The sequence below is a fragment of the Pinus tabuliformis genome, chromosome 3_1 (genome assembly GCF_031772625.1).
Source record: "Pinus tabuliformis cultivar Carrire ecotype Pingquan chromosome 3_1, CPIR1, whole genome shotgun sequence".
NCBI lineage: Eukaryota > Viridiplantae > Streptophyta > Pinopsida > Pinales > Pinaceae > Pinus > Pinus tabuliformis.
This window is the reverse complement of record NC_142301.1, coordinates 818,560,429-818,586,246: the sequence shown is the minus strand read 5'-3', so window position 1 is coordinate 818,586,246 and position 25,818 is coordinate 818,560,429. Positions and strand designations below refer to the sequence as shown.

The following is a 25,818-nucleotide window of genomic DNA, read 5'->3' as shown; positions in this document are numbered from 1 at the left end:
CAGCAGATGAGTTTGTACTAGATTGCAAAGTTGACAGCCGCTATTGTGACATAATGCAGGGATCTTACCAATAATCATATTGGAGATGTTGTTCCTTTTCAACTTCCACCTCACTTACAACGCCTGTAAGCTTGTAGGCAATTATTAGATGTTTTGGCAATGCTTCGGGAACATGCTTTGTAGAATTTGGGCAATAGGGAGTTCTTTTATTAGATTTTATAGTATATGATGATGCAATATACATAAAAGGTGGCTAGTGCACAATAAGGCCAATGATTTTTGCAATTGGCAGGTTGCTTTCTGGTAATCAATTGACTGGAAGCCTTCCATATACTTTATCAACTTTAACATTACTCTCTCATTTGTAAGTAATGGCAAATTGTATTTTGATTTTTTTCATCAAAAATTGTAGAAATGCAATACAACTAATGCAAATACTTACAATCCTTGCAGGATTGTCAATAATAATCAATTAACGGGTGCAATTCCAGACATTTTTCTGGGTCTTACAGGTTTAGTTAATCTGTAAGTATTTTCATTTGATCTTTTGAGTGTTTCTTAACTTCCGTTTGAAAACTGTATCAGTTCATATTTTGTTATAATTACTATGAGCTTTAGAATATTTTCAATCGATCTTTGCTTTTGCAGAGATTTCTCTTCTAACAATTTTAGTGGTCCACTCCCTACCTCCATGAGCGATTTGACAAGTCTTTCTTCTCTGTAAGTTACATACATTTTTCTTGGCAGATACAAAGCTTGAATGACTAATAAGCTTTCTTTTACTTGAGTAGGGGCTGTTCTTGAAACATTCTGAAATATTTTAGGTTTGCTTGCAGGCATTTGCAGAATAATATGTTAAGTGGAACTGTTAATAATCGAGTAGATCTGCATTTGACAGACTTGTAATTCTCTTTTCAACGACTATATTTGTTCATTTCCAGAAATGCAATGCTCGAATTTTTTTAGCTGTGGTAAAATTTTTGGAAGGTGTAGATTAATTTACAGAAACTGATAAAAGATAGCACTCAAGAAGCATTTCTTTTGGATTGGTGGCAATGCCAATTTTATTCATAAAATGTTGTTACTGTATTTGAACAGAAATATAGAGAACAACCTTTTTACTGGATGGATGCCTCCAAAATTGTTGACAATTGCAAACTTCAAGTAAGGATATGCAACATTTCGGATAACTCGTACAAATTTCAAAAATGTTTGATCACCTTGCTTCTTATGCATCTTGATCTTTGTCATTTCTGGATTGTGGATAACCTGGGCACAAGGGTTCTTAACTTTCATCATCCCTATATTGACAGGTATGGTGGCAACTGGTTTGACACATCTCCTGCCCCTCCACCACCTTCTTCTATTTCTCCATCATCCCCAAGAAGCCCTGGGCATAATTCATCATCAGGAAAGAGTTTCCACGATGAAAGAAAAAGAAAATATTTAACTAGTGGGAGGATTGTTGGTATTGCAGTAGCAGGGCTGTTAACTGTCATTGCAGTTGTGCTTATTATTATGTTCTTTGTAACAAGGAAACATGAAAGGAATTCAGGTGTGGAAAAGAAATATAAAGGCAGGGATAAATATAAAAATGAGGAGAAGATATTTTATAAAGATGTGGAACGGGCTCCCGTGCCGCCCTGACATACCTCTGAAACGGGCTCCATCATACCTCTGAAACGGGCTCCATCAAATCTCTGGGGGGAAATTTCATCCATGGCTTTCCTGAATGTAGAAATTTCAAATCCTGCTTGATCATTATATACGGTATCTTTCAAGAATATTTGAGTTCGTTTGCATAATGAATACATTATTCTTTGGCAAAGTCCGCTTGTATAATATATACATTATTCTTTGGTAAAGTCCTTTTAAATGAGCAATTTTTCTCTTCTTCCTTATTTATCTATCTAGGAGGAATTCTTCATTGAAATTTAGGCATATTTGCACATCATTCTCCTGATGAATTTTGGATCGTCTACCTGAAGATTGTTCTTCATTTTACATTTTTTGTTCTTCGATTTATTCCCAATAACATTTATGTTTTACAGACAAACTGAAACAGGAAGATTTTTTTAACTTGTTTGATAGCTTTCTTCTACCATATTTTGCCCACTCAATATCTCTGCAGTAATTCCTGTGCCTCTGTTATTTTTCAGAATTATATGTTCAAGTATGATAGTGTCCACGGACAGTGGAAGCGTCATGAATTCAAGGTCAAAGACTCGAAAACTTTACTCTTTGGAGAAAAATCTGTTGCTGTATTCGGTTTCAGGTAAAACACTTGTTTATGGAGATCAATGAGAGTTTCTTAGGTCAATTATTGCTTGAGCTTAGGCATGAACAGAGTGTAAGTGCTGACATTGCCTATTTGTTCCCATTTGTCCAACTATTCACATTTTGGTTTGAAAACTGTAGAAATTGTTGGCATTATGATACATATGTTGTACTTGATGGCAACCCACTCATCTCAGATGATAAATTATAGTGCAGAAAAGTTCACGCACTTTTATGCAGAGAAAAGTTTATTTCATGTAGAGAAAAAGTTCACGCACTTTTATGCAGAGAAAAGTTTATTTCATGTAGAGAAAAGTTCCACGCACTTTTATGCAGAGAAAAGTTTATTTCATGTAGAGAAAAGTTCACGCACTTTTATGAAGAGAAAAGTTTATTTCATGGAGAGAAAAGTTCACGCACTTTTATGAAGAGAAAAGTTTATTTCATGGAGAGAAAAAAGTTCACGCACTTTCATGCAGAGAAAAGTTCCTTTCATGAAGAGAAAATTTCACGCACTTTCATGGTTGGCTCATGGTATTAGTCCGACGGTTTTTAATCCTATGGTTTTGGCCCGTGGTATTGCATCCAAAAGTGTTGATCTCACGCACTTTCATGGTTGGTTCATGGTATTAGTTCGACAGTTTTTGATCCTATGGTTTTGGCCTGTGGTATCGCATCCAAAAATGTTGATCTCACGCACTTTTATGGTTGGTTCATGGTATTAGTCCAACAGTTTTTTGATCCTATGGTTTTGGACCGTGGTATTGTGGAAGGCCTAAGACTATAAAAGAGGAAGGAGATCATTTGGCAAAGTAACATCGAATGAATTGAATATCTAATAAGTGCTAGATCTGAAATATTTGTGATTGGGTTATGGTGCAGATCTAGATCTGAATGAAGGAGGAACCTTAGCGCATAAAGAAGGATAAGTTCTATTGATGGGTCATAATCTTTATGCTTGAATAATAGTATCTTTGCATGATTTTGATCTGTTATATGAGGCGCATGCTTGATCTATAAATCTGACAATCTGGGTTAATTAGTGTCTGAAAATTTGAAAGAAGAAATTATCCTTTATAGATCTGCATGCAGGTTTCAGGTTGTTGAAGTAGCGTATATCTTTAAATTATGATCTAGCTGCCTCTGTCTATTGCTGCAGTATTTTGGGTTTAGAATTTGGTGTGTGGTTACTGTTACTGTGTTCTGGGTACAGCTGTCAGAGAAGTGTTTACTTGATTCAGTACTAATTGGGAAAAGGAGATTGTTTGATGCAGATATACTTGATGATTGATTGATGTTCATGGATCCAGTCTGAAAATTTATGAAACGTGGTCCCTGGAAGAAAAAGAAGGTTGTAGCCTTCAGTAGGCCAGCACCTACGTACTAGTATCTTGGCTAGTACAAGAGCTAAGAGGGTTGAAGCTCTCTGCAGGTTGTAGCCTGCGTACTGGTAAAGGACTGCACCAGTACAAAATCATTGAAAAGGAGTTTCTTATTAAAATAAGATAGAGACATATTGCAGCAGGTGGTTTTCACCCACATTGGGTTTCCACCTTATATCTGGTGTTCTTTTGTGTGACTATTTGCTTTTCTTGTTCCTGCTCATTATTTTATGATACTGACATACAAAGTAATGATCAATATTTGAAGAATTATTCAAAGTATAAATAAGGAAGATATATTGAAAAGAATTTGATAATACTGATTCACCCCCCCTCTCAGTATTATTTCCAACAGAAATCCTGACAAAATACCATGGGGCGAGGTCGGCACAGAGTATGTGGTTGAATCCACAGGTGTCTTCACCGACAAAGAGAAAACAACTGCTCACTTGAAGGTTTGAATATTACCATTCCACAATTCAATTATAATTGATTTTTTCCTTCAAAGTTTATCTGACATGCTACTAATTAAAAATACAATGTACCTAAAAGTTGATAAATGATATTTGAGGCACAGGTAACTAAGGAGTTGTCACATGTAATACCGCTCCCTCCCTACATGAGCAAGGAGATTTGGCAATAGCATGTCCGCTTTGGCTCTTTCTCAATTTATAAAATTGACATTGTTGACTGATATCGGCATAACCGACCCTATTCTAATTTGAAACTTCTTTCAAATTGAGCAGTCACCTCATGAAAGGTTACCTTAAAATTGCTCCATAGTTGTGACTATTCGAAATTGACGAGGTGATTAAAAAATAACATGTTTGTTTTCAGTTTCTTTGGAGAACAATCTATTCTATGATTTTTTTTGTGGTGCATGCAAAAATATTTGAAAGGCTATTAACATATCTAATTTTGTAAATTTCAAACGGTATAAAGTGCAACAATGGAAATTACAATTTGAACTCCATATAATAATTTTTTTTTTTTGATTTCTAATAGGCAGGTGCTAAAAAAGTTGTTATCTCAGCTCCAAGCAAGGATGCACCTATGTTTGTCGTTGGGGTTAATGAGCACCAATACAAATCAGATTTGAACATTGTTTCAAATGCAAGTTGTACTACTAACTGCTTGGCTCCCTTGGCTAAGGTTTGCAATGATATTTTTACCAAATTATCACAGTTTTCATTGTATAGGTGTCTTTATATGAGAAAAATTACATATTGCTGGGGAGGAACTATATGTTAAAAGAGAACAAAAACACTCTGTTTTCTCTGGCAGGTAATCAATGACAAGTTTGGCATTGTTGAAGGTCTCATGACAACTGTCCATTCCATCACAGGTACACTTACTATGAACTAGTATTATGCCCTTGAATTTTATTGATACAAGGCGTTTGCAAGCTGCATTGACTTATGTTTCTGTATGTAAACAGCAACACAGAAGACAATTGATGGACCATCAAACAAGGACTGGCGAGGTGGCAGAGGAGCTGGTTTTAACATTATTCCTAGCAATACACGAGCAGCAGAATTTGTTAATATGAATCCCCACCAGCATCGCCTTTTATGTTCTCACAGCTACTAATTGTGATTGTATTTTTGAAGGCTGTTGGCAAGGTTCTACCAGCTCTCAATGGAAAGTTGACTGGAATGGCCTTCCGAGTACCCACACCAGATGTTTCAGTTGTTGATTTGACTATTAGACTTGAGAAGTCTGCCACTTATGACGAGATCAAGGTGATCATTAAGTAAGTAGTCTCAGTTACCCCCTAAGAAGAGGAAGGGATGAGGATATATACAATCTCTGTCAGGAATAAGTTTCGAGGTTGTGTATTTCATTTTAACTATATATGGTGCATTTCATTTTATAGGGAGGGATCTAAGGGAAAATTGAAAGGAATTCTTGGTTACACAGAGGACGCTCTGGTAACCTTGTTCCATATAGAGACTTGACAACTAACAACCCAAAAAACTTCAAGAACTTGAAGAAGATATAGTATATTGGGTAAGATTTATTGTTTCCAATTCCAAAAGAGCAAAATCCTTTCTCACTCATGTCACAATTTTCACTCATACTTCTCTAAAGTTAAGAATTGTACTTATCAGCGATCTAATGCATTCACAGGCTTAGGGATCGTTTCACTACCTTTGTTGAGCAGGGAATGATAATTTTGTATTGGGAGAAACATATAAAGAGCATTTCTCATTGAAGTTTTTTCAAGCTTTTGTCAGGATTATTGAATGTATTAGAACTAATTCAGAAGATGGAGGAACCAAAATACCTTTCTGTAGCTGATTGCTTTTTACTATAAAGGAAATTTGAGTTTCATCAACATTGAGTTCAATAGAGCTGTTATGATACTCAGCAACGGATGTGTGGCAGGTTATATTCCTTTCTGATGATTGGTTTGGTTTACTATTTGACATTTCCTCCATGTTATATTTGTCCTTTCCCATTGAAATATTTAACAAATCCCCATATCTATATTCTTCTTTAGTTCTTGTTGAATAGGGTCATCGTGAGTTTCTTCTATATTTATTTTTGCAGTTAACATGGACACATTTTTTTGACCTTCTGGCAGTTGTTGGACACAAACATCACTTCTAGTGGCATCTAGAATGCCATAAAGTTCCTGACAATTTTCACGTGTTCTCACACTAATAGGAAGTTTGGAAAGAACATTTGTTTTAGTTGCTTGACCTTCATCATTATTCTCATCAGAATCTACTGAATCACTATAAGTAACTGGAAGAAGATCTAGACACTAATAGGAAGTCCAGAAAGAGCATCTGTTTTAGTTGCTTGACCTTCATCATTATTCTCATCAGAATCTATCGAATCACCATAAGTAACTGGAAGAAGATCTAGAGCTGATATTTGAGACATTTTTGAAGCACTGAAGATAGACAATGAATTTGGCATGCTTGCAACATTTAAATTTGAAACGTTTGGGGATTCTTTCTAATTCTTTGGATTAGAATGCCGACAACCATTTTCTAAGAATTTTCTGTCCCTGGGCATGTTCCTGTTTAATTTGCTAAATATACAATGAAATATAAAACAAATAAGTGATCCAAATCCCCTTCAATCAATTTTCTAAAAAGGTGTGAGCATTGTGAGTCATCTGTCATGCTCCAGTGTTTTATGTTATTGAAGAAACATAGAATGACTAAATGTTGAACCAAATGTTTCAGTTACTAGGCTTTTCTATCAGTTGAAATTCCTGCAATTACAGTCTTTTGACACAGAGGCTTCCCTTCTATACGGCCCTGATCAAAGGCACTCTCCTTGGATGTGACATGCTTGAGATTAAAATTTTTAATTGAGTCAACTTCTGCCTTGCTTTTTATGGACTTTGTACTGAGATTGACACTAGATAATCAGTTTTCTTCCTGGTTTAAATATTGGAGGACAGCTGGGTTATTCATTGGTAAACTTCACAGCTTTAATAACTCTGTAAGTAGCAAGATGTAACCTTCAAATTAGTTCAATGATTTACTGTGCAATCCTTTCCTTGAAACTAACAGGGAAGGAATGCCTGTTAAAAAAAGAAGCAGATGAGTTTGTACTAGATTGCAAAGTTGACAGCTACTATTGTGACATAATGCAGGGATCTTACTAGTAATCATATTGGAGATGTTGTTCCTTTTCAACTTCCACCTCACTTACAACGCCTGTAATCTTGTAGGCAATTATTAGATGTTTTGGAAATGCTTCGGGAACATGCTTTGTAGAATTTGGGCAATAGGGAGTTCTTTTATTAGATTTTATAGTATATGATGATGCAATATACAATAAAAGGTGGCTAGTGCACAATAAGGCCAATGATTTTTGCAATTGGCAGGTTGCTTTCTGGTAATCAATTGACTGGAAGCCTTCCATATTCTTTATCAACTTTAACATTACTCTCTGATTTGTAAGTAATGGCAAATTGTATTTTGATTTTTTTCATCAAAAGTTGTAGAAATGCAATACAACTAATGCAAATACTTACAATCCTTGCAGGATTGTCAATAATAATCAATTAACGGGTGCAATTCCAGACATTTTTCTGGGTCTTACAGGTTTAGTTAATCTGTAAGTATTTTCATTTGATCTTTTGAGTGTTTCTTAACTTCCATTTGAAAACTGTATCAGTTCATATTTTGTTATAATTACTATGAGCTTTAGAATATTTTCAATCGATCTTTGCTTTTGCAGAGATTTCTCTTCTAACAATTTTAGTGGTCCACTCCCTGCCCCCATGAGCGATTTGACAAGTCTTTCTTCTCTGTAAGTTACATACATTTTTCTTGGCAGATACAGAGCTTAAATGACTAATAAGCTTTCTTTTACTTGAGTAGGGGTTGTTCTTGAAACATTCTGAAATATTTTAGGTTTGCTTGCAGGCATTTGCAGAATAATATGTTAAGTGGAACTGTTAATAATCTAGCAGATCTGCATTTGACAGACTTGTAATTCTCTTTTCAACTACTATATCTGTTCATTTCCAGAAATGCAATGCTCGAATTTTTTTAGCTGTGGTAAAATTTTTGGAAGGTGTAGATTAATTTACAGAAACTGATAAAAGATAGCACTCAAGAAGCATTTCTTTTGGATTGGTGGCAATGCCAATTTTATTCATAAAATGTTGTTACTGTATTTCAACAGAAATATAGAGAACAACCTTTTTACTGGATGGATGCCTCCAAAATTGTTGACAATTACAAACTTCAAGTAAGGATATGCAACATTTCGGATAACTCGTGCAAATTTCAAAAATGTTTGATCAACTTGCTTGTTATGCATCTTCATCTTTGTCATTTCTAGATTGTGGATAACATGGGCACAAGGGTTCTTAACTTTCATCATCCCTATATTGCCAGGTATGGTGGCAACCGGTTTGACACATCTCCTGCCCCTCCACCACCTTCTTCTATTTCTCCATCATCCCCAAGAAGCCCTGGGCATAATTCATCATCAGGAAAGAGTTCCCACGATGAAAGAAAAAGCAAATATTTAATTCGTCGGAGGATTTCTGGTATTGCAGTAGCAGGGCTGTTAACTGTCATTGTAGCTGTGCTTATTATTATGTTCTTTGTAACAAGGAAACATGATAGGAATTCAGGTGTGGAAAAGAAATATAAAGGCAGGGATAAATATAAAAATGAGGAGAAGATATTTTATAAAGATGTGGAATGGGCTCCCGTGCCACCCTGACATACCTTTGAAACGGGCTCCATCAAATCTCTAGGGGAAATTTCATCCATGGCTTTCCTGAATGTAGAAATTTCAAATCCTGCTCGATCATTATATACGGTATCTTTCAAGAATATTTGAGTTCGTTTGCATAATGAATACATTATTCTTTAGCAAAGTCCGCTTGTATAATATATACATTATTCTTTGGTAAAGTCCTTTTAAATGAGCAATTTTTCTCTTCTTCCTTATTTGTCTATCTAAGAGGAATTCTTCATTGAAATTTAGGCATATTTGCAAATCATTCTCCTGATGAATTTTGGATCGTCTACCTGAAGATTGTTCTTCGTTTTACATTTTTTGTTCTTCGATTTATTCCCAACAACATTTATGTTTTACGGACAAACTGAAACAGGAAGATTTTATTAACTCGTTTGATAGCTTTCTTCTACCATATTTTGCCCACTCAAGATCTCTGCAGTAATTTCTGTGCCTCTGTTATTTTTCAGAATTATATGTTCAAGTATGATAGTGTCCACGGACAGTGGAAGCATCATGAAGTCAAGGTCAAAGACTCGAAAACTTTACTCTTTGGAGAAAAATCTGTTGCTGTATTCGGTTTCAGGTAAAACACTTGTTTATGGAGATCAATGAGAGTTTCTTAGGTCAATTATTGCTTGAGCTTAGGCATGAACAGAGTGTAAGTGCTGACATTGTCTATTTGTTCCCATTTGTCCAACTGTTCACATTTTGGTTTGAAAACTGTAGAAATCCTGACGAAATACCATGGGGCGAGGTCGGCACAGAGTATGTGGTTGAATCCACAGGTGTCTTCACCGACAAAGAGAAAACAACTGCTCACTTGAAGGTTTGAATATTACCATTCCACAATTCAATTATAATTGATTTTTTCCCTCAAAGTTTATCTGACATGCTACTAATTAAAAATACAATGTACCTAAAAGTTGATAAATGATATTTGAGGCTCAGGTAACTAAGGAGTTGTCACATGTAATACCGCTCCCTCCCTACATGAGCAAGGAGATTTGGCAATAGCATGTCCGCTTTGGCTCTTTCTCAATTTATAAAATTGACACTGTTGACTGATATCGGCATAACCAACCCTATTCTAAGTTGAAACTTCTTTCAAATTGAGCAGTCACCTCATGAAAGGTTACCTTAAAATTGCTCCATAGTTGTGACTATTCGAAATTGATGAGGTGATTAAAAAATAACATGTTTGTTTTCAGTTTCTTTGGAGAACAATCTATTCTATGATTTTTTTTGTGGTGCATGCAAAAATATTTGAAAGGCTATTAACATATCTAATTTTGTAAATTTCAAACGGTATAAAGTGCAACAATGGAAATTACAATTTGAACTCCATATAATAATTTTTTTTTTGTTGATTTCTAATAGGCAGGTGCTAAAAAAGTTGTTATCTCAGCTCCAAGCAAGGATGCACCTATGTTTGTTGTTGGGGTTAATGAGCACCAATACAAATCTGATTTGAACATTGTTTCAAATGCAAGTTGTACTACTAACTGCTTGGCTCCCTTGGCTAAGGTTTGCAATGATATTTTTACTAAGTTATCACAGTTTTCATTGTATAGGTGTCTTTATATGAGAAAAATTACATATTGCTGGGGAGGAACTATATGTTAAAAGAGAACAAAAACACTCTGTTTTCTCTGGCAGGTAATCAATGACAAGTTTGGCATTGTTGAAGGTCTCATGACAATTGTCCATTCCATCACAGGTACACTTACTATGAACTAGTATTATGCCCTTGAATTTTATTGATACAAGGCATTTGCAAGCTGCATTGACTTATGTTTCTGTATGTAAACAGCAACACAGAAGATAGTTGATGGACCATCAAACAAGGACTGGTGAGGTGGCAGAGGAGTTGGTTTTAACATTATTCCTAGCAGTACAAGAGCAGCAGAATTTTGTTAATATGAATCCCCACCATCATCGCCTTTTATGTTCTCACAGCTACTAATTGTGATTTTATTTTTGAAGGCTGTTGGCAAGGTTCTGCCAACTCTCAATGGAAAGTTGACTGGAATGGCCTTCCGAGTACCCACACCAGATGTTTCAGTTGTTGATTTGACTATTAGACTTGAGAATTCTGCCACTTATGACGAGATCAAGGCGGCCATTAAGTAAGTAGTCTCAGTTACCCCCTAAGAAGAGGAAGGGATGAGGATATATACAATCTCTGTCAAGAATAAGTTTCGAGGTTGTGTATTTCATTTTAACTATATATGGTACATTTCATTTTATAGGGTGGAATCTGAGGGAAAATTGAAAGGAATTCTTGGTTACACAGAGGACGCTGTGGTAACCTTGTGCCATATAGAGACTTGACAACTAACAACCCAAAAAAATTCAAGAACTTGAATAAGATATAGTATATTGGGTAAGATTTATTGTTTCCAATTCCAAAAGAGCAAAATCCTTTCTCACTCATGTCACAATTTTCACTCATACTTCTCTAAAGTTAAGAATTGCACTTATCAGCGGTCCAATGCATTCATAGGCTTAGGGATCGTTTCACTACCTTTGTTGAGCAGGGAATGATAATTTTGTATTGGAGAAACATATAAAGAGCATTGCTCATTGAAGTTTTTTCAAGCTTTTGTCAGGATTATTGAATGTATTAGAACTAATTCAGAAGATGGAGGAACCAAAATACCTTTCTGTAGCTGATTTCTTTTTACTATAAAGGAAATTTGAGTTTCATCAACATTGAGTTCATTAGAGCTGTTATGATACTCAGCAACAGATGTGTGGCAGGTTATATTCCTTTCTGATGATTGGTTTGGTTTATTATTTGACATTTCCTCCATGTTATATTTGTCCTTTCCCATTGAAATATTTAACAAATCCCCATATCTATATTCTTCTTTAGTTCTTGTTGAATAGGGTCATCGTGAGTTTCTTCTATCTTTATTTTTGCAGTTAACATGGACAAAATTTTTTGACCTTCTAGCAGGTGTTGGGCACAAACATCACTTCTAGTGGCATTTGGAATGCCATAAAGTTCCTGACAATTTTAATGTGTTCTCACACTAATAGGAAGTCCAGAAAGAACATTTGTTTTAGTTGCTTGACCTTCATCATTATTCTCATCAGAATCTACTGAATCACTATAAGTAACTGGAAGAAGATCTAGACACTAATAGGAAGTCCAGAAAGAGCATCTGTTTTAGTTGCTTTACCTTCATCATTATTCTCATCGGAATCTATCGAATCACCATAAGTAACTGGAAGAAGATCTAGAGCTGATATTTGAGACATTTCTGAAGCACTGAAGATAGACAATGAATTTGGCATGCTTGCAACATTTAAAGTTGACAAGTTTGGGGATTCTTTCCAATTCTTTGGATTAGAATGCCGACAACCATTTTCTAAGAATTTTCTGTCCCTGGGCATGTTCCTGTTTAGTCCATAATTTATGTTTTAATTTGCTAAATATACAATGAAATATAAAACAAATAAGTAAGCCAAATCCCCTTCAATCAATGTTCTAAAAAGGTGTGAGCATTGTGAGTAATCTGCCATGCTCCAGTGTTTATGTTATTGAAGAAACATAGAATGACTAAATGTTGAACCAAATGTTTCAGTTACTAGGCTTTTCTATCAATTGAAATTCCTGCAATTACAGTCTTTTGACACAGAGGCTTCCCTTCTATACGGACTTGATCAAAGGCACTCTCCTTGGATGTGACATGTTTGAGATTAAAATTTTGAATTGAGTCAAATTATGCCTTGCTTAACATGACAAAGCTTTCCACCCCCAAAGCTATGATATTTTTGTCCGTTTTCTTCACCAAGTGTTTGCCTGTTGTGAACACAACCTCTACATGCAGATTGCTCTCTGTAGTTTGGTTAACAAAAAACAATTTTCTACTTAGACCAGGAATGTAAAAAAGTGTTTTTGAACATAAACTTTACCAGTTAGATGTAGTGTTAAAGACCACAACAAATGTCAAAGCAATTTGCAGTGGTGATTAAATATTTCTTGCTTGCGTTAATAGAGAACGATTTTCATGGGCGCATTTTTAAAGAACATATCATTCGCTTAGTGTTAATGCATTTAAAAGATCGTATTACAATTCTGTGAAATTTCCTTTTTTTTTTCTTTTTTTTTTATTCTCTTTTTCAATTTCCAATTTTTAAAGTTGAAATGAGCTCTAACCTACAATGCTATGTATTGATAAACACGATAAGACCTTTATCTCTGACAAAGCTTTTTCTAAATTAATAGATTGCTAACATTTGTTATTTATAATTTTCACAACAAAATCTGTGAGCATTCAAGTTGTCTGTAAAATTCAGATATCAGCGAGAAGAAGCAAGAATTGAAGCTTTGGTAAATCTCAAGACTTCCAAATCTGAAGCTGCAACCAAAAATCTTAAGGTATAAGGAGTGTGCCTATAAATATTGGTACACATTTAGGAATATTTCTATAATTCTGGTCGTTTACAACATTTAGAAAAAGTGAATAGACATGTTGATATTTAGGTCATTGACCTGATGCACACACTATATGGATAATGGATTTCCGCACTTTATGCCTTACGGCGTTTCCTTTGCAACATCTGGTGCAAATGCTAGTCTATATACAATTAACTTTAGGAAAAAATGTGAGTTTCGAAATTAGGTAAGAAAATATTAATACTTAGTTTAGTTATTTTAATATTATTAACTTTAGGAAAACATGTAACTTGTGATTTCCATTTGATTTTCTATATACAATGATTTTCTATTTACAATTAACTTTAGGAAAACGTATGAGTTTCGAAATTAGGTAAGAAAATATGAATACTTGGTTTAGTTATTTTAATTTTATTCTTTTGAAAGTAGCATGAGGTTGAAAACTATCAAATTTCATTATATTGAAAATTAAAAGTATTGATAGATTAAAGGTTTCTTTTTTTTTTTTCACAAAATGATTTGCGTATATACAAGTTGATTAAAATTTATTTTTACGTTTTTTTATAAAATCGTTTTGGTATTTATTCTTAATTTTTCAGGAAAAGTAGAAATAAGTTTTTCTAGTCTAGGAAGAGAAACTAATAATTAAGTTGAAGTTTATGGTTTGTATTAGGGACTAACTCCTGTGTTGTCCAATGACATTGATAAGATGATAATTTTAGAGATTCCAAATTAATTATGGGTCATTTGAGAGGTGGATCCTAACCTAAATAGCTTGTTCTCAAGGCTATCCTCATAAGGATTAAAAGTTTTTTTAATTGTTTTTTATAAATTGTCATTGTTTTTATGTACTAAGGAAACACAAATGTTAAAGTTGACCAAATAGCAAATAAAGCCACTAAATTTCTTAGAGGGACTTTAGTGGTTAACAATCAACCTTTTTTTTCTTATATCCCAAGAGCATTTATCAATATTCTAAATTAGCTTGGAGGACGGAGCTTCACTAGGGGAGCAATACCATAACACATGCGTTCATATTGGGGGATATATATTGAGAAAAAATGACATAATATATTGAGCATATAATAGGGGGTAAAGCGTTTTTATATTGGAAGGTATAAAAAATGAAGCTCAAAGTTAATGAAAAATATAAAAGGTATACAAAATGTTAATGAAAAAATGGATACCTATGATATCTAGTGAAAGTAGGGGTTTCTAAAATTGGAAAGGTGCATTGGGTTTGTATTGGTAGGGGGTTAAATAATGTGATTTTTAAGGTATTTTCCAATATGTAGTCAAATTAAAGATATTGTTTAGTATGTCGTGAGTGCATGTGGTATGTCAGGGGTTCATTGAGTGAAGTCGTCGTGGATTGGAAGGATCAAACTCTTATTCCACCTTCTCTAATTCAGTAGTTTGTGGATGATCAAATTAAACTCTTTTGGGGATCATTAGTCCTCTATCAAGCAACTAGAATGTTCTCGCTCCATGTTTGTTCCATATATGCAGTGGAAGTCCATCTATGTTTCATCAAAATGCAAGACCATTCCACTATTTCTTGGCTATATGAAGAGGTACTCATGGAAAGTGATAGTGAGTTAAGGTTTCAATGGAGTTGTATGTGAGTATGCTTAGGTTTAATGGCTAAAGTTGACCTACATCACTAACTTTCAGGTCAATCAAGGACACATTTTCATTAGGGGAGGAAGTGGAGCACATATACTCCCATCATCTAGATGTTCTCCTAGCTTCGAAAGGTAGTTTGGGACTTGATAAATCAACTTACAAATCTCTCCCCACTCTTCAAAATGATGAATCACCCTTAGTGTAAGTCGACTCATCTGGAGGATGTAGAAGCCATATTAAATCATATATTTAATGATGCATTTGAGAGGAGGCTTAATAACCTACATGGATTGGAGCATGTAGATGTTATGAGAAGCAAGGAAGAGCGAATGAATTTATGGAACTAGGTAATGAGGTATTTTGGTACTATTCAACAACATAATTCACACTTTAGGACATTCATTCGGTCTAGCTTCGTTCTTTAACGACAAATCCATGGAAAAATTTGTGCATCATGAGTGTTTTTCAAGCTAGTTGTGGTTTTTCAAGGGTGGAGGGGAATTTTCTTATAAGGTGGAAATTTACTCATGGACCAATGGATAATAATGGTTGGGAGGCAGCTTTAGATCATCTTCAACATAACTTTCTCCTTCTTCAGATCCATTATAATTAATATACTTCTTCTTTATCAGTGGTGATGGACCTCCTTGTGAATCAGGGAAAGAAACTTCATAGAATTAAATATGAAGTATCTGATCTCCATCAACACCTCGATCACTTGCAACTTTACCTAGGATTCCCTCCTTTAAATCACTCTTCCTTAAATCATTCTTCTTCTCCTTCAATGAGGTGTATCCTTGATCTTAATGCTAATATTGTTGAGGAAGAAGATCAAGGTAGTGCTACAAGACCCTCTTTTATTTAATATTATTATTATTATGCATAAATGTATTTTGTTGCTAAGACTTTTCTAGAGACAACATACCTATGATAGTAGTAGTTTAGTAAGCATTATGTATAAAGAGCTATGGATTGGTGTAACATATTGTATAAATAACTTGAAATTTGTATCTGCTAATGAATTTAGAGTGGAAACAATAGACACAATTTTCTTCTACTCAATCTGCAAAAGGGAAAACATACAATAGAAACACATGCAATCATTCAATCACAATCAACACATTTTTTTACTAGGGAACCAAATTGGGAAAAGCCCCTCATATGTTTGTATTATATTAGATGAGAAAAATGATCTATTACAATGACAGCTTCAATGTTGGAAGCTCAACCTGCAATGAAATACAAGTCTCCTCCGAAGTTTCCTCTGGCCAATAATTAGCCAAAATAGGGCTCCTACTTCCTCATATTTCCTTGTGCAATTCTTGCTCCTACAGAATAGATAAGCTCATATTTCCTTGAGAAAATCCTAAGAGAAATGGCTCACCTTCTACATGCAAACTCTGTACACTCACTAGTATACAATAATGATTACAATTATGCCTTTTTCCTCCACTTCACTAGGTGAATTGCATGCATGACTAGGGTTATTTTTAGTAAATTAACTAGTTACTGAGAGATCAATGAATTAACAACAATTATAACTACTCAACTAAACTCATACTGGCTATATGCTAGAATATATCTCAAATAACTAACTTTCACTAAAGATAACACCTCTAGATATCTGGGTCTTAGCCACCAACTTGCATACAAATCTACGTCTAACCCATAAACTCGAATTAACTAACTTAACTAAGTGATTTGACCATGTCACTCTTGCTATCTACTTGCCAACTCATCCTTCCCAAGCAGAAATTCAAATTTCCTCATTTGACTAAGACATAAGTCAAATGAAGTCTTTTCTTGATACATTTTAACACTCCCTCTTAGCAAGAAAAGGTTCTTGAAAAACCCCAATCCTGCTCCTATGGAACTTGAACTTGCCTCTTAACAAAGCCTTTGTCAAAATGTCTGCATCCTACTCCTCTGTAGGAATGTATTGTAACACAACAATCATCCTCTACACATAATCTCTCAAGTGATGGTACATGATGTCTATATGCGTGTACCTATCATGAAACAATGGATTTTCAGAGATTTTTTATACAAATTTAATTGTCATAGTGGATCAATGTAGGCTCCAAGACCTAATTGAAGAGACCAACAAGGATCTTCCTCATCCTAATTTCCCCACATGTTGCTTAGCTAGCAACAATATACTTGGCCTCTATTGAGCTAAGTGCTACAGATTTATGTTTCCTGATGTACCAATAAACTATTATTGACCCAACACTGAAGACCACTCATGATGTGCTCTTCCTATCTAAGGGACTCCCTGCCCAATCTACATTTGTGAGGCCTTGGAGATTCACTCCATTAGTCTTCTTGTACCATAAACCAAAGTATATTGTGCCTCTGAGGTATCTGAAAACATGTTTTGTTTCTTTATAATGAAGCTTAGTAGGCTCCACCATAATCTGACTAAGTTGGTTCGCTGTAAAACAAATATTAGGCCTTGTGTTCACCAAGTACATCAAGGACCCCACCAATTGTCTGTAGATAGTGACATCTACAACCTCATCTATAGAAGCATACTCTTTCCTCTAGTTAGTACCAAGAGGAGTGTTCATGGGTTTGTGATCCTGCATATGGAATAGCTGAGGGATTTCAGAGGTGTACTTCCCTTGTCCAAAAAATATCTCTCCATCCCCTTGCCACACCTCCAATCCAAGGAAATAGTGCATCAAACCCATATCCTTCATCTCAAACTCTCTTGAAAGGTATCCTTACAAGATTGGATTAACCTGTCATCTTCTATCAATCTCAAATAATCCACATAAAGGACTAAGATGAGTAGATTTCCATCTACCATAATGTAGTAGATATTGGAATTTTCTTCACAATTAGTGAAGCCCAATCCACTGAGATAAGAATTTATGTGAGTGTACCAAGCATGAGGTGTCTGCTTGAGACCATATAGGGCTCTCTTGGACCTACACACATGTGTCTTCCTGCTAAAATCTCGAACCCCTCAAGCTGCCTAATCTAGATCTCTTCCTCAACCACTCCATTGAGGAAGGTAGGCTTAACAACCATTCAGTGGATCCTCCACCAAAACTGTGTTGTCAATGCAAGTATGGTCCTTATATACGAGTATCTTGCCACAGGGAAAAATGTCTCGTCATAATCAATCCCACCCACATGTGAGAAGCCTTTGGCCACAAATTAGGCCTTGTACTTCTCAACACTTCCATTAGCTGCATGTTTCACCTTATAAACCCACTTGGAGCCAATCACATATTTTCCTCAGGTCTAGGCACAACCTCCCAAGAATCATTCTTTATGATGGAGTCATACTCCTCCATCATGGCATCTAGTCACACCTACTGGGAAACAACCTCTTCAAAAGAAGATGGCTCAGAATCAATCAACTTTCACACGTGTTTCATATATCTGATACATCTATCTTGCGATTTCCTTTTTCTTCGCAGGATCTAGGATCTCCAACTTGCTCCTAAGCTTCCTACACCAACCTGTCAACCAACCATGTCCTCTTCCTCCCTTCTTTAGAAGGCTCTGTGTGAGTGGGTTCCTACACTCAGTCTGATCTCTGCTCCTCCACATGTGGCTTCTCCACATCATTCTCCTAGAATGTCCTCTTTCCTTTAAGAAAGATCTGACTTAGGCTCCTCCTTTGGCGATAGAAGCTCCTTCTCTAGTGGTATGCTCAACTCTCGCTCTAGAGAACTCATCATGGATTTCTCCTTGTCAAATCTCACATCCCTCCTCATCACAATCATCTTGAGTGAGGTCATATACACTTGGTAATTATGAGGTGTCTCTATGTATCCTACAAAGATCCCCTTCTTTGCAGTAGGCTCCAATTTTCCTACTATCTTTGGAGACATGAAAATAGATTATGGATCCAAAAATGTAAAAGTGGGAGACATCTGGCTTCCTCCCAGTGAAATCCTCTTCAAGTGTAATCATTCCAATAATTTTTTTAGGGCTCCTGTTCTGCAAATAAACAACAATGTTGCAAGCTTCTGCCCACAAGGATAGTGACAATCCCTAGTCATGCAACATTTCTCTAACAACTCCTACAATACTTCTATTTTTCCTCTCTGCAACCCCATTTTGTTGTGGGTTGTGGGGTGCAATCAACTCCCTTCTAATACCATCCTTGGCACATAATTCTTTGAAGGCATTAGACACATACTCTCCTCCATTATCACTTCTCAGGGATTTAATTTTCTTTCTAGTCTCATTTTCAACTAAGGCTTTAAATTCAACAAACTTTGAATAAACCTCATCTTTCTTCTTCATGAAATAGATCCAACATTTGCAGGAAAAATCATCTATGAAGATCACATAATACCTATGCTTTGCAGTTGATACTATGGAAAATGGTTCACACACATCTAAGTGGACTCGCTCCAAGATGGCTCCAACTCTGTTATCTTATCCTTGGAAGGAGGATTTAATATAGTTTCCAAGAGTGCATCCCTTGCAAACATCATATTGATCAAAGGGTGCATTTTGGAAGTCCAGTGGTGATCTATTGCATTATTTTCAAGGCTCCATGGTGTAGGTGTCTGATGCGCCTATGCCAGAGCTCTCCAACATCTTGGCCCTAAACATGTTCTGCCTTGCTACTCAATGCAACACATGCATCCACCTCTAGCTTGCAGAGGATTTTAACTTGAACACTAATTTGTTTTACTTTTCCAGTAGCAACATGCTTCAGATATGCCTTCCCTCTATTGAACACCACATCATATCCTTTGTCTTCAAGCACAACTATAGAAATTATATTTTTCTTCATACCAAGAACATACATTACATTCTTTAGGTGAAGATGGGAGCTTGAGTCCCTCTTAAAGGTGACAATGCCAATCCATTTGGTACTATGCATTCCATGATCTCCAAGCTGTATTTTTAATTTTAAGTCCTTCTCCTCTAAGCTGCCGACGAATTCCCTATTTACTGTCATGTGAAATGAAGCACCAGAGTCTAAGTACCATACATGACCTCGTACAATAATTTCCATGCAATCATTGAGGGTGAAATCCAACTCAAATTTTGATGTGAGAGCATCTCCTCCTGCTCCTACAACACTCTTCTTACAATATTTCTTGTGTGGAAACTTGGTTGCATAGTGTCCATACTCATGGCACTGAAAGCATTTAATTTCACTGAGATCTTTCTTCTTGCCAAGGTTTAGGATGGATTTTACCTTGCCTTCAGCCTTCATTCCTTTGTCCTTATTTCTTTTTTGTGCTAAAGAAAAGTTTTATTCCTCATCAGTTATGGATATGACACCATCTCTAGTGTTTCTTCTAATCTCATCCTTCACCAAGTCAGACCAAAGTCTCTCCCAATATGGGAGCTTTTCTCTTCCATTATCTAAATCCTAATATTTGTGCCAAGACTTTGGAAGACCAAGGATTGCTAAGCTCACAAGTTCAGATGGTGGCACAGTCTCTCCAAATCCTCCATGTTCATCTCTCCCTGAGTGAATCTCGATCGGTATTGAACAACAGTTTCATTTTTATTCATTTGAATGTTCCTGAGTTTATCTCTCAATGCTAGATTCCTGACATCACTACTGCTATAGGATAGGTTTATGAGAGTTTTCCACATTGCAAAAGTAGTCTCCTTTCCATGTAATTTCAAAACCACATGGTCTTTGACATCCTCAAGGATAATCCTCCTGCCTTTTGCAATATCTTTCTTCCACTGAGCCAGTTGTTGTGCATCTGATGTTGTTGGTTTTAGAATATATGTTTTTGTGTATTCTAATACTCCATTTTCATCCAACACAACTTTCATCCTGTCTTTCCAAGCACAGAAATTCAAAGTTCCTTCCAATGCATCCTCAAGCCTCAATCCATTCAAAGACATTGTTCCTGCACTAAAGAAATACTTGCACCACAAATATGCTATTCAAAATTTCTTTGAGATATGATCAAGAACCTAGTTTATATGTAGTTTTCAATAGCTATGATACCATGTAGAAATGACTTGAAATTTGCAGTTGCTAATGAATTCATACTAAAAACAATAAACACAATTTCTTCTACTCAATCTACAAAAAGGAAAATATACAATGGAAACAAATGCAATCATTCAATCACAATGAACATAGATTTTTTACTAGGGAACCCAACTGGGAAAACCCCCTCCTATGTTTGTATTATATCATATGAGAACAATGATCGATTACAATGACAACTTTAATGCTTGAAGATCAACCTGCGCTGCAATATTAATCTCCTTCTGAGTTTTCTTTGGCCAATACTTAGCTAAACTAAGCCTCCTGCTTCTTCCTCTTTCTTTATCAAATTCATGCTCCTAAAGAATAGGGAAGATCATATTTCCTTGTAGAAATCCCAAGATAAATGGTTCACATGCTACATGAAAACTCTGTACATTCACTAGTATACAATAATGATTACAACTGTCTTTTTCCTCCACTTCACTAGGAATTCAAATTGCATGCATGACTAGGGCTATTTTTAGTAAATTGACTAGTTAACTAGGAGATCAATGAGTTAACAACAATTGCAATTACTCAACTGAACTCATATTGACTCTATTCTACACTAGAGCTCATATAACTAATTTTCACTAAAGATAACACCTCTAGATAGCTAGATCTTAGCCACCAACTTGCACACAACTCTACTTCTAGCCCATAAACTCGAATTGACTGACTTAGTTGAGTGATTTGGCCATGTCATGTTAATTATCTGCCAACTCATCCTATGGAAGTGGAAATTTGAATTTCCTCATTTAACTAAGACACAAGTCAAATAAAGGCTTTTCTTACTACAATTTAACACAAATCTTCTTACCTTCCCCTTTGGATACAAGATTTCAATATTATCTTCTTTGTTATATGGTCGTGACTCCCATCATGAATTTTCCATTCTAATTAAAAAACAAATAAATATAAATATAAATACTAATTTCAAGTTATTTTTATATAAATGGTAGATATATATTGTATATATAATTACGTTGGATATATATATATAATAAAAGCATATAATTATTTAAATATAAAATGTAGCGAATATAAATGCAATATTTTTTAATATGTTATGAGTTTTCTTTCTGTTGTCGAAAATAAAATATTGAAATAAAAAATAAATTAAACAAATAATTTTTAAAAAGTTGGGTAACTAATAAGCCTCATCGTGTATTAACAACATTCTTTTGATGGATTTCCTAGATAGATATAATTCATATACATATGCATTATATAGAATATTATTATTAAATAATTTAAATGATTATATAATTTCTGTTTGCTAAAGATTCAATATGTAAAATTTCCGTCATTTTATTTTGTTTATATTTTATAAATATAAGTCATCTTTAAAGTTTTATATAAGTATTTTAAATGGTTTATAAAATTCAAATTTTTCCTTTTTAATAAGATTTTTAATAACAATTATCGCTATTCATTTAATCTCTACTTTAATTTAATCTAATTAAAATAGCATAATACTTTTTATTATTATATAATCGATTAAGTTCAGAGATGCTTTACAATAAATAGGGTGAAATGTTATAGTGGAGCTTTTAGTAAAAGGAAAATAACGTTTATTATTATAAGGGAGATGTAATAATAAATTTGATTAAAAAATAGAAATATTAGAAATAATAAAAACAAATTTTCTATTATTAAAATTATAAATAATTAAAAAAATCATAATGTGTATATTTAAATTTAAATAATAATAATAATAATTTATATTATAATTATGATATTTCAAAATTTCGAATTTGAATTTCGTTAATAACTATATAAAACATTATATTTATAGTAATTATTTAGTATATATTTATATATAATTTATGTTCTATATATTATATTTAAAATGCGAAATAGCTTAATTATATAAATTAAATGGTTGGTAAAGGAAGATAGATATCAATTCATAATAAACATCAAAGCATTTGTTTAATGATATATATCAAGTTGCTAAAATTTAAAAAATCATGAAAACTAACTAAATTATAACACTATTTTAAATTATTATTTATTATAAAAATACTTAATATATAAGTTGAATGTATAAGCATTTAATGCATGGAACAAGATTCTTAATCATGGATATTTGCCCTAAGTTTACCATGGACATCTGTGAATAGGCTTTGTCACAATGACTTATCAAGACTACATGCCCAAAAAAACAGTGAAACCACTTCATATGACATATTTTTTAATTAATCAATTTAATTAAAAAAAAATAAAAATAAAAAGACATAACTACTTTGGAGATAAATCTCAACCATTGATTTGTATACAACTATGAATATTCTAGAATGTTCCATGGAGGTTAAATCCCTACCATCTGCCTAATAATTATTGATAATTAGATTGAAATTCTAGAAGCCTTATTTCAAAATAGACACGCCTATCCACCTACAAACTCCTATCATCCACCTAATTATTATTGATAATTAAATTAAAATTCTAGAAGCCTATTCCAAATAAACAACTAGCATATATATATAACATGTCAAAAAATGGTTGATTGGACCTAATGGATAAAAGCATGTGTTTCCCTAAAAAAAGTCACGAGTTCAAATTGAGAGGGGGTATAGCATATATGCTTCATTAGAATTTAGTAGTCAAATCCCTTGTCCCACCAATAAATAGGTCTCATACACCAATTTTGTGTCTAGCTTAAAAATACAAAGATGTTCAATTTATAGTCCACGGGGTTTGTTAAGGCACTCCTTGATGTGAAGTCACCAGTCCAATTCACTGCATAAATTTATATGTAATATAAATAATATTATAATGAACGAGCATAAATCCATCTCAACTTTGTATCTAGCAAATGATGAGAAGTATCAAATTTCTTGAGTTGTAAATATTTTAGGGGTGTAGAGCATGTGCGTCTCATTATTAGTAGTCAATTCCCTTTTCCTACCCATAAAGAGATCTCATACACCAATTTGGTGTCTAGCTTGGATGAAACCTTAAAATTATATTATTATTCTTATATATTATGAGGTTTCAGTAAAATTAAAAATACAAATATTTTTATATAAAAAGATGTTAAATGTATATGTAATATAAATAATATTAAAATGAATTACCATAAATCCATCTTAACTTTGTATCTATTAAATGATCAGAAGTATCAAATTTCTCGAGGTGCAAATATTTTATTATGTCTTGCATTCAAGAAAATATTTGTAGAGACTTAATTCTTCTTGTAAGTGAGGTAGGTATTATTGGCCATAACAAAATAATAAGTGCACATATAGGAGCAAACTCTTCTCCTTCAAAGAAACTTTAGGAGAATGACTAAGGACAAGGAATACTCCTCCCATCCATAGGAAACTATGCTCTTAATCCACAGGGGCTTCACTCAATGAACCTATGTCATATCATGTGTGCTCGTGACATACTAAAAAATACCCTTAATTTGACTACATATTGGAAAATACCTCTAAAAATCACATTATTTAACCCCCTACCAATATCAACCCAATACACCTTCCCAATTTAAAAAACCCTTACTTTCACTAGATATTATAGGTATCAATTTTTCATTAACAATTTTTATACCCCTTTATATTTTTTCATTAACTTTGAGCTCAGTTGTTTATACTTGCCAATATAAAATCCCTTTTCCCCTTATTATATGCTCAATATAGTATGTCATTTTTTCCTCAATATATATCCCCAAATATGAATGCACGTGGTATGGTATTGCTCCCCTAGTGAATCTCTCATGTCCTAAACTCTCAACCTAGTTTCCACACCTGAGCTAATACTATGACTTTATCAAGGACAAGGTTTTAATGGATTTTCTCAACTTCTATCCACATCCCAAAACCACACTTCATAGGAAATATATCGAAAAGTACGATAACCAATCACTCTTTTCCTACAATCTATCCAAAACAAGGTGAATAATCCCCCTTCTCTAGCATTACAGTCCCTTGAGGTATTCTACCGCCCTCTAGTGCTCTAGGACTAGACTAGGTAAGGAAAAATCTAACACTTATTTTATAAGGAACTATTCAACACAATGCACACACTCTTGACAAGGAAATTGATTAAATACATGAACCCATTGGCTTAAACATGCTCAACAAACATAGCTCTACCAGATTATAGCAACAAATAAAATAACGAAATGATTGATTAGAACACTTGATCAGGGAATGGAATGTTCTTGTAGTGGACTTCATGGCTAAGTGATGGTGACACATGGAGCCTAGCTCCCATGCATCAAAAACCTTGCAACTCTACAACCATTCCTTCTATTATTGAAAAGAAGGATTATGTTGGTATAGCTCTAGAAGGAAAAAGGGGACCACATGTTGGTTTGTACCTTTTGGGGTGCAGGAACTTAATAAATCCATAAGTCTAAGGAAAAATAATCTACATAGTATAGTTTTTTCAAAAATTTTAAGCATAGTTTTATTAGATTTGTTGTAACAAATTGTTTAGCAGAATATATATGATCGTTTAAGAATCACATGATCATTTGACTAGTCGTTGAGGCTAAAACCTCTAATCCCCAAATTTCCAATATCAATTCTTGATTTTTTCTTAAGGATATTGTAGGCTTCCAATAGAGTATTCCATCCTGCACCTAGGGACTGAAAGTGACTCTAATAATGAAGAAACATATATAGGATATTTATAAATTTATAGGGAATTCACCAACCATGAAGGCATTCAAAATCCTTCATCTCATAGCCATTTAATAGGCTTTTCTTCTGAGAAGTCAAAGAGGAAATTGTCCATAGGTTTCTCCCACATGAATCCTTCTATCTTTTTTATCCAAAGCAAGGGTGCCTTTCAACTAATCAGTAATCCAAGAAGGGATACATTTGTTATGAACCTTGGATGTTAAAAATGATAAGAAACCAATAATTATAGTCCTCCACAAGGGGGATACTTCCTTCTATGACGAATACATG

The 25,818-nt window shown here is 34.3% G+C and overlaps 1 protein-coding gene and 1 pseudogene across 2 annotated transcripts; both read left to right on the top strand.

The window, feature by feature from the left end:
• The first annotated feature begins 272 nt into the window (after positions 1-272).
• On the top strand, positions 273-8,864 carry LOC149190010 (uncharacterized). The gene is made up of 20 exons (XM_089410408.1): positions 273-364; positions 454-525; positions 837-902; positions 1,099-1,164; positions 1,314-1,527; positions 2,160-2,275; positions 4,015-4,114; positions 4,665-4,811; positions 4,944-5,004; positions 5,098-5,198; positions 5,270-5,412; positions 5,536-5,590; positions 7,042-7,121; positions 7,276-7,341; positions 7,510-7,581; positions 7,671-7,742; positions 7,866-7,937; positions 8,054-8,119; positions 8,316-8,381; positions 8,531-8,864. Exons 1-20 carry the CDS (start codon positions 273-275, stop codon positions 8,862-8,864), a joined length of 2,061 nt encoding a protein of 686 aa, XP_089266534.1.
• An 8-nt stretch (positions 8,865-8,872) lies between these two features.
• Positions 8,873-11,222, top strand: LOC149190009 (glyceraldehyde-3-phosphate dehydrogenase, cytosolic-like; annotated as a pseudogene). Its single transcript, XR_016256448.1, has 8 exons — positions 8,873-8,963; positions 9,353-9,468; positions 9,612-9,711; positions 10,263-10,409; positions 10,542-10,602; positions 10,696-10,789; positions 10,865-11,011; positions 11,135-11,222. The product of XR_016256448.1 is annotated as a glyceraldehyde-3-phosphate dehydrogenase, cytosolic-like (transcript).
• Positions 11,223-25,818: the final 14,596 nt, after the last annotated feature.

Bases quoted from the DNA above. Each gene is read 5' to 3' on its own strand.
- LOC149190010 (XM_089410408.1), top strand. From the start codon at position 273: ATGATTTTTGCAATTGGCAGGTTGCTTTCTGGTAATCAATTGACTGGA. The intron at 365-453 runs GTAAGTAATGGC...CAATCCTTGCAG, and splicing joins TTAACATTACTCTCTCATTT to GATTGTCAATAATAATCAAT. The intron at 7,743-7,865 runs GTAAGTATTTTC...TTGCTTTTGCAG, and splicing joins CTTACAGGTTTAGTTAATCT to AGATTTCTCTTCTAACAATT.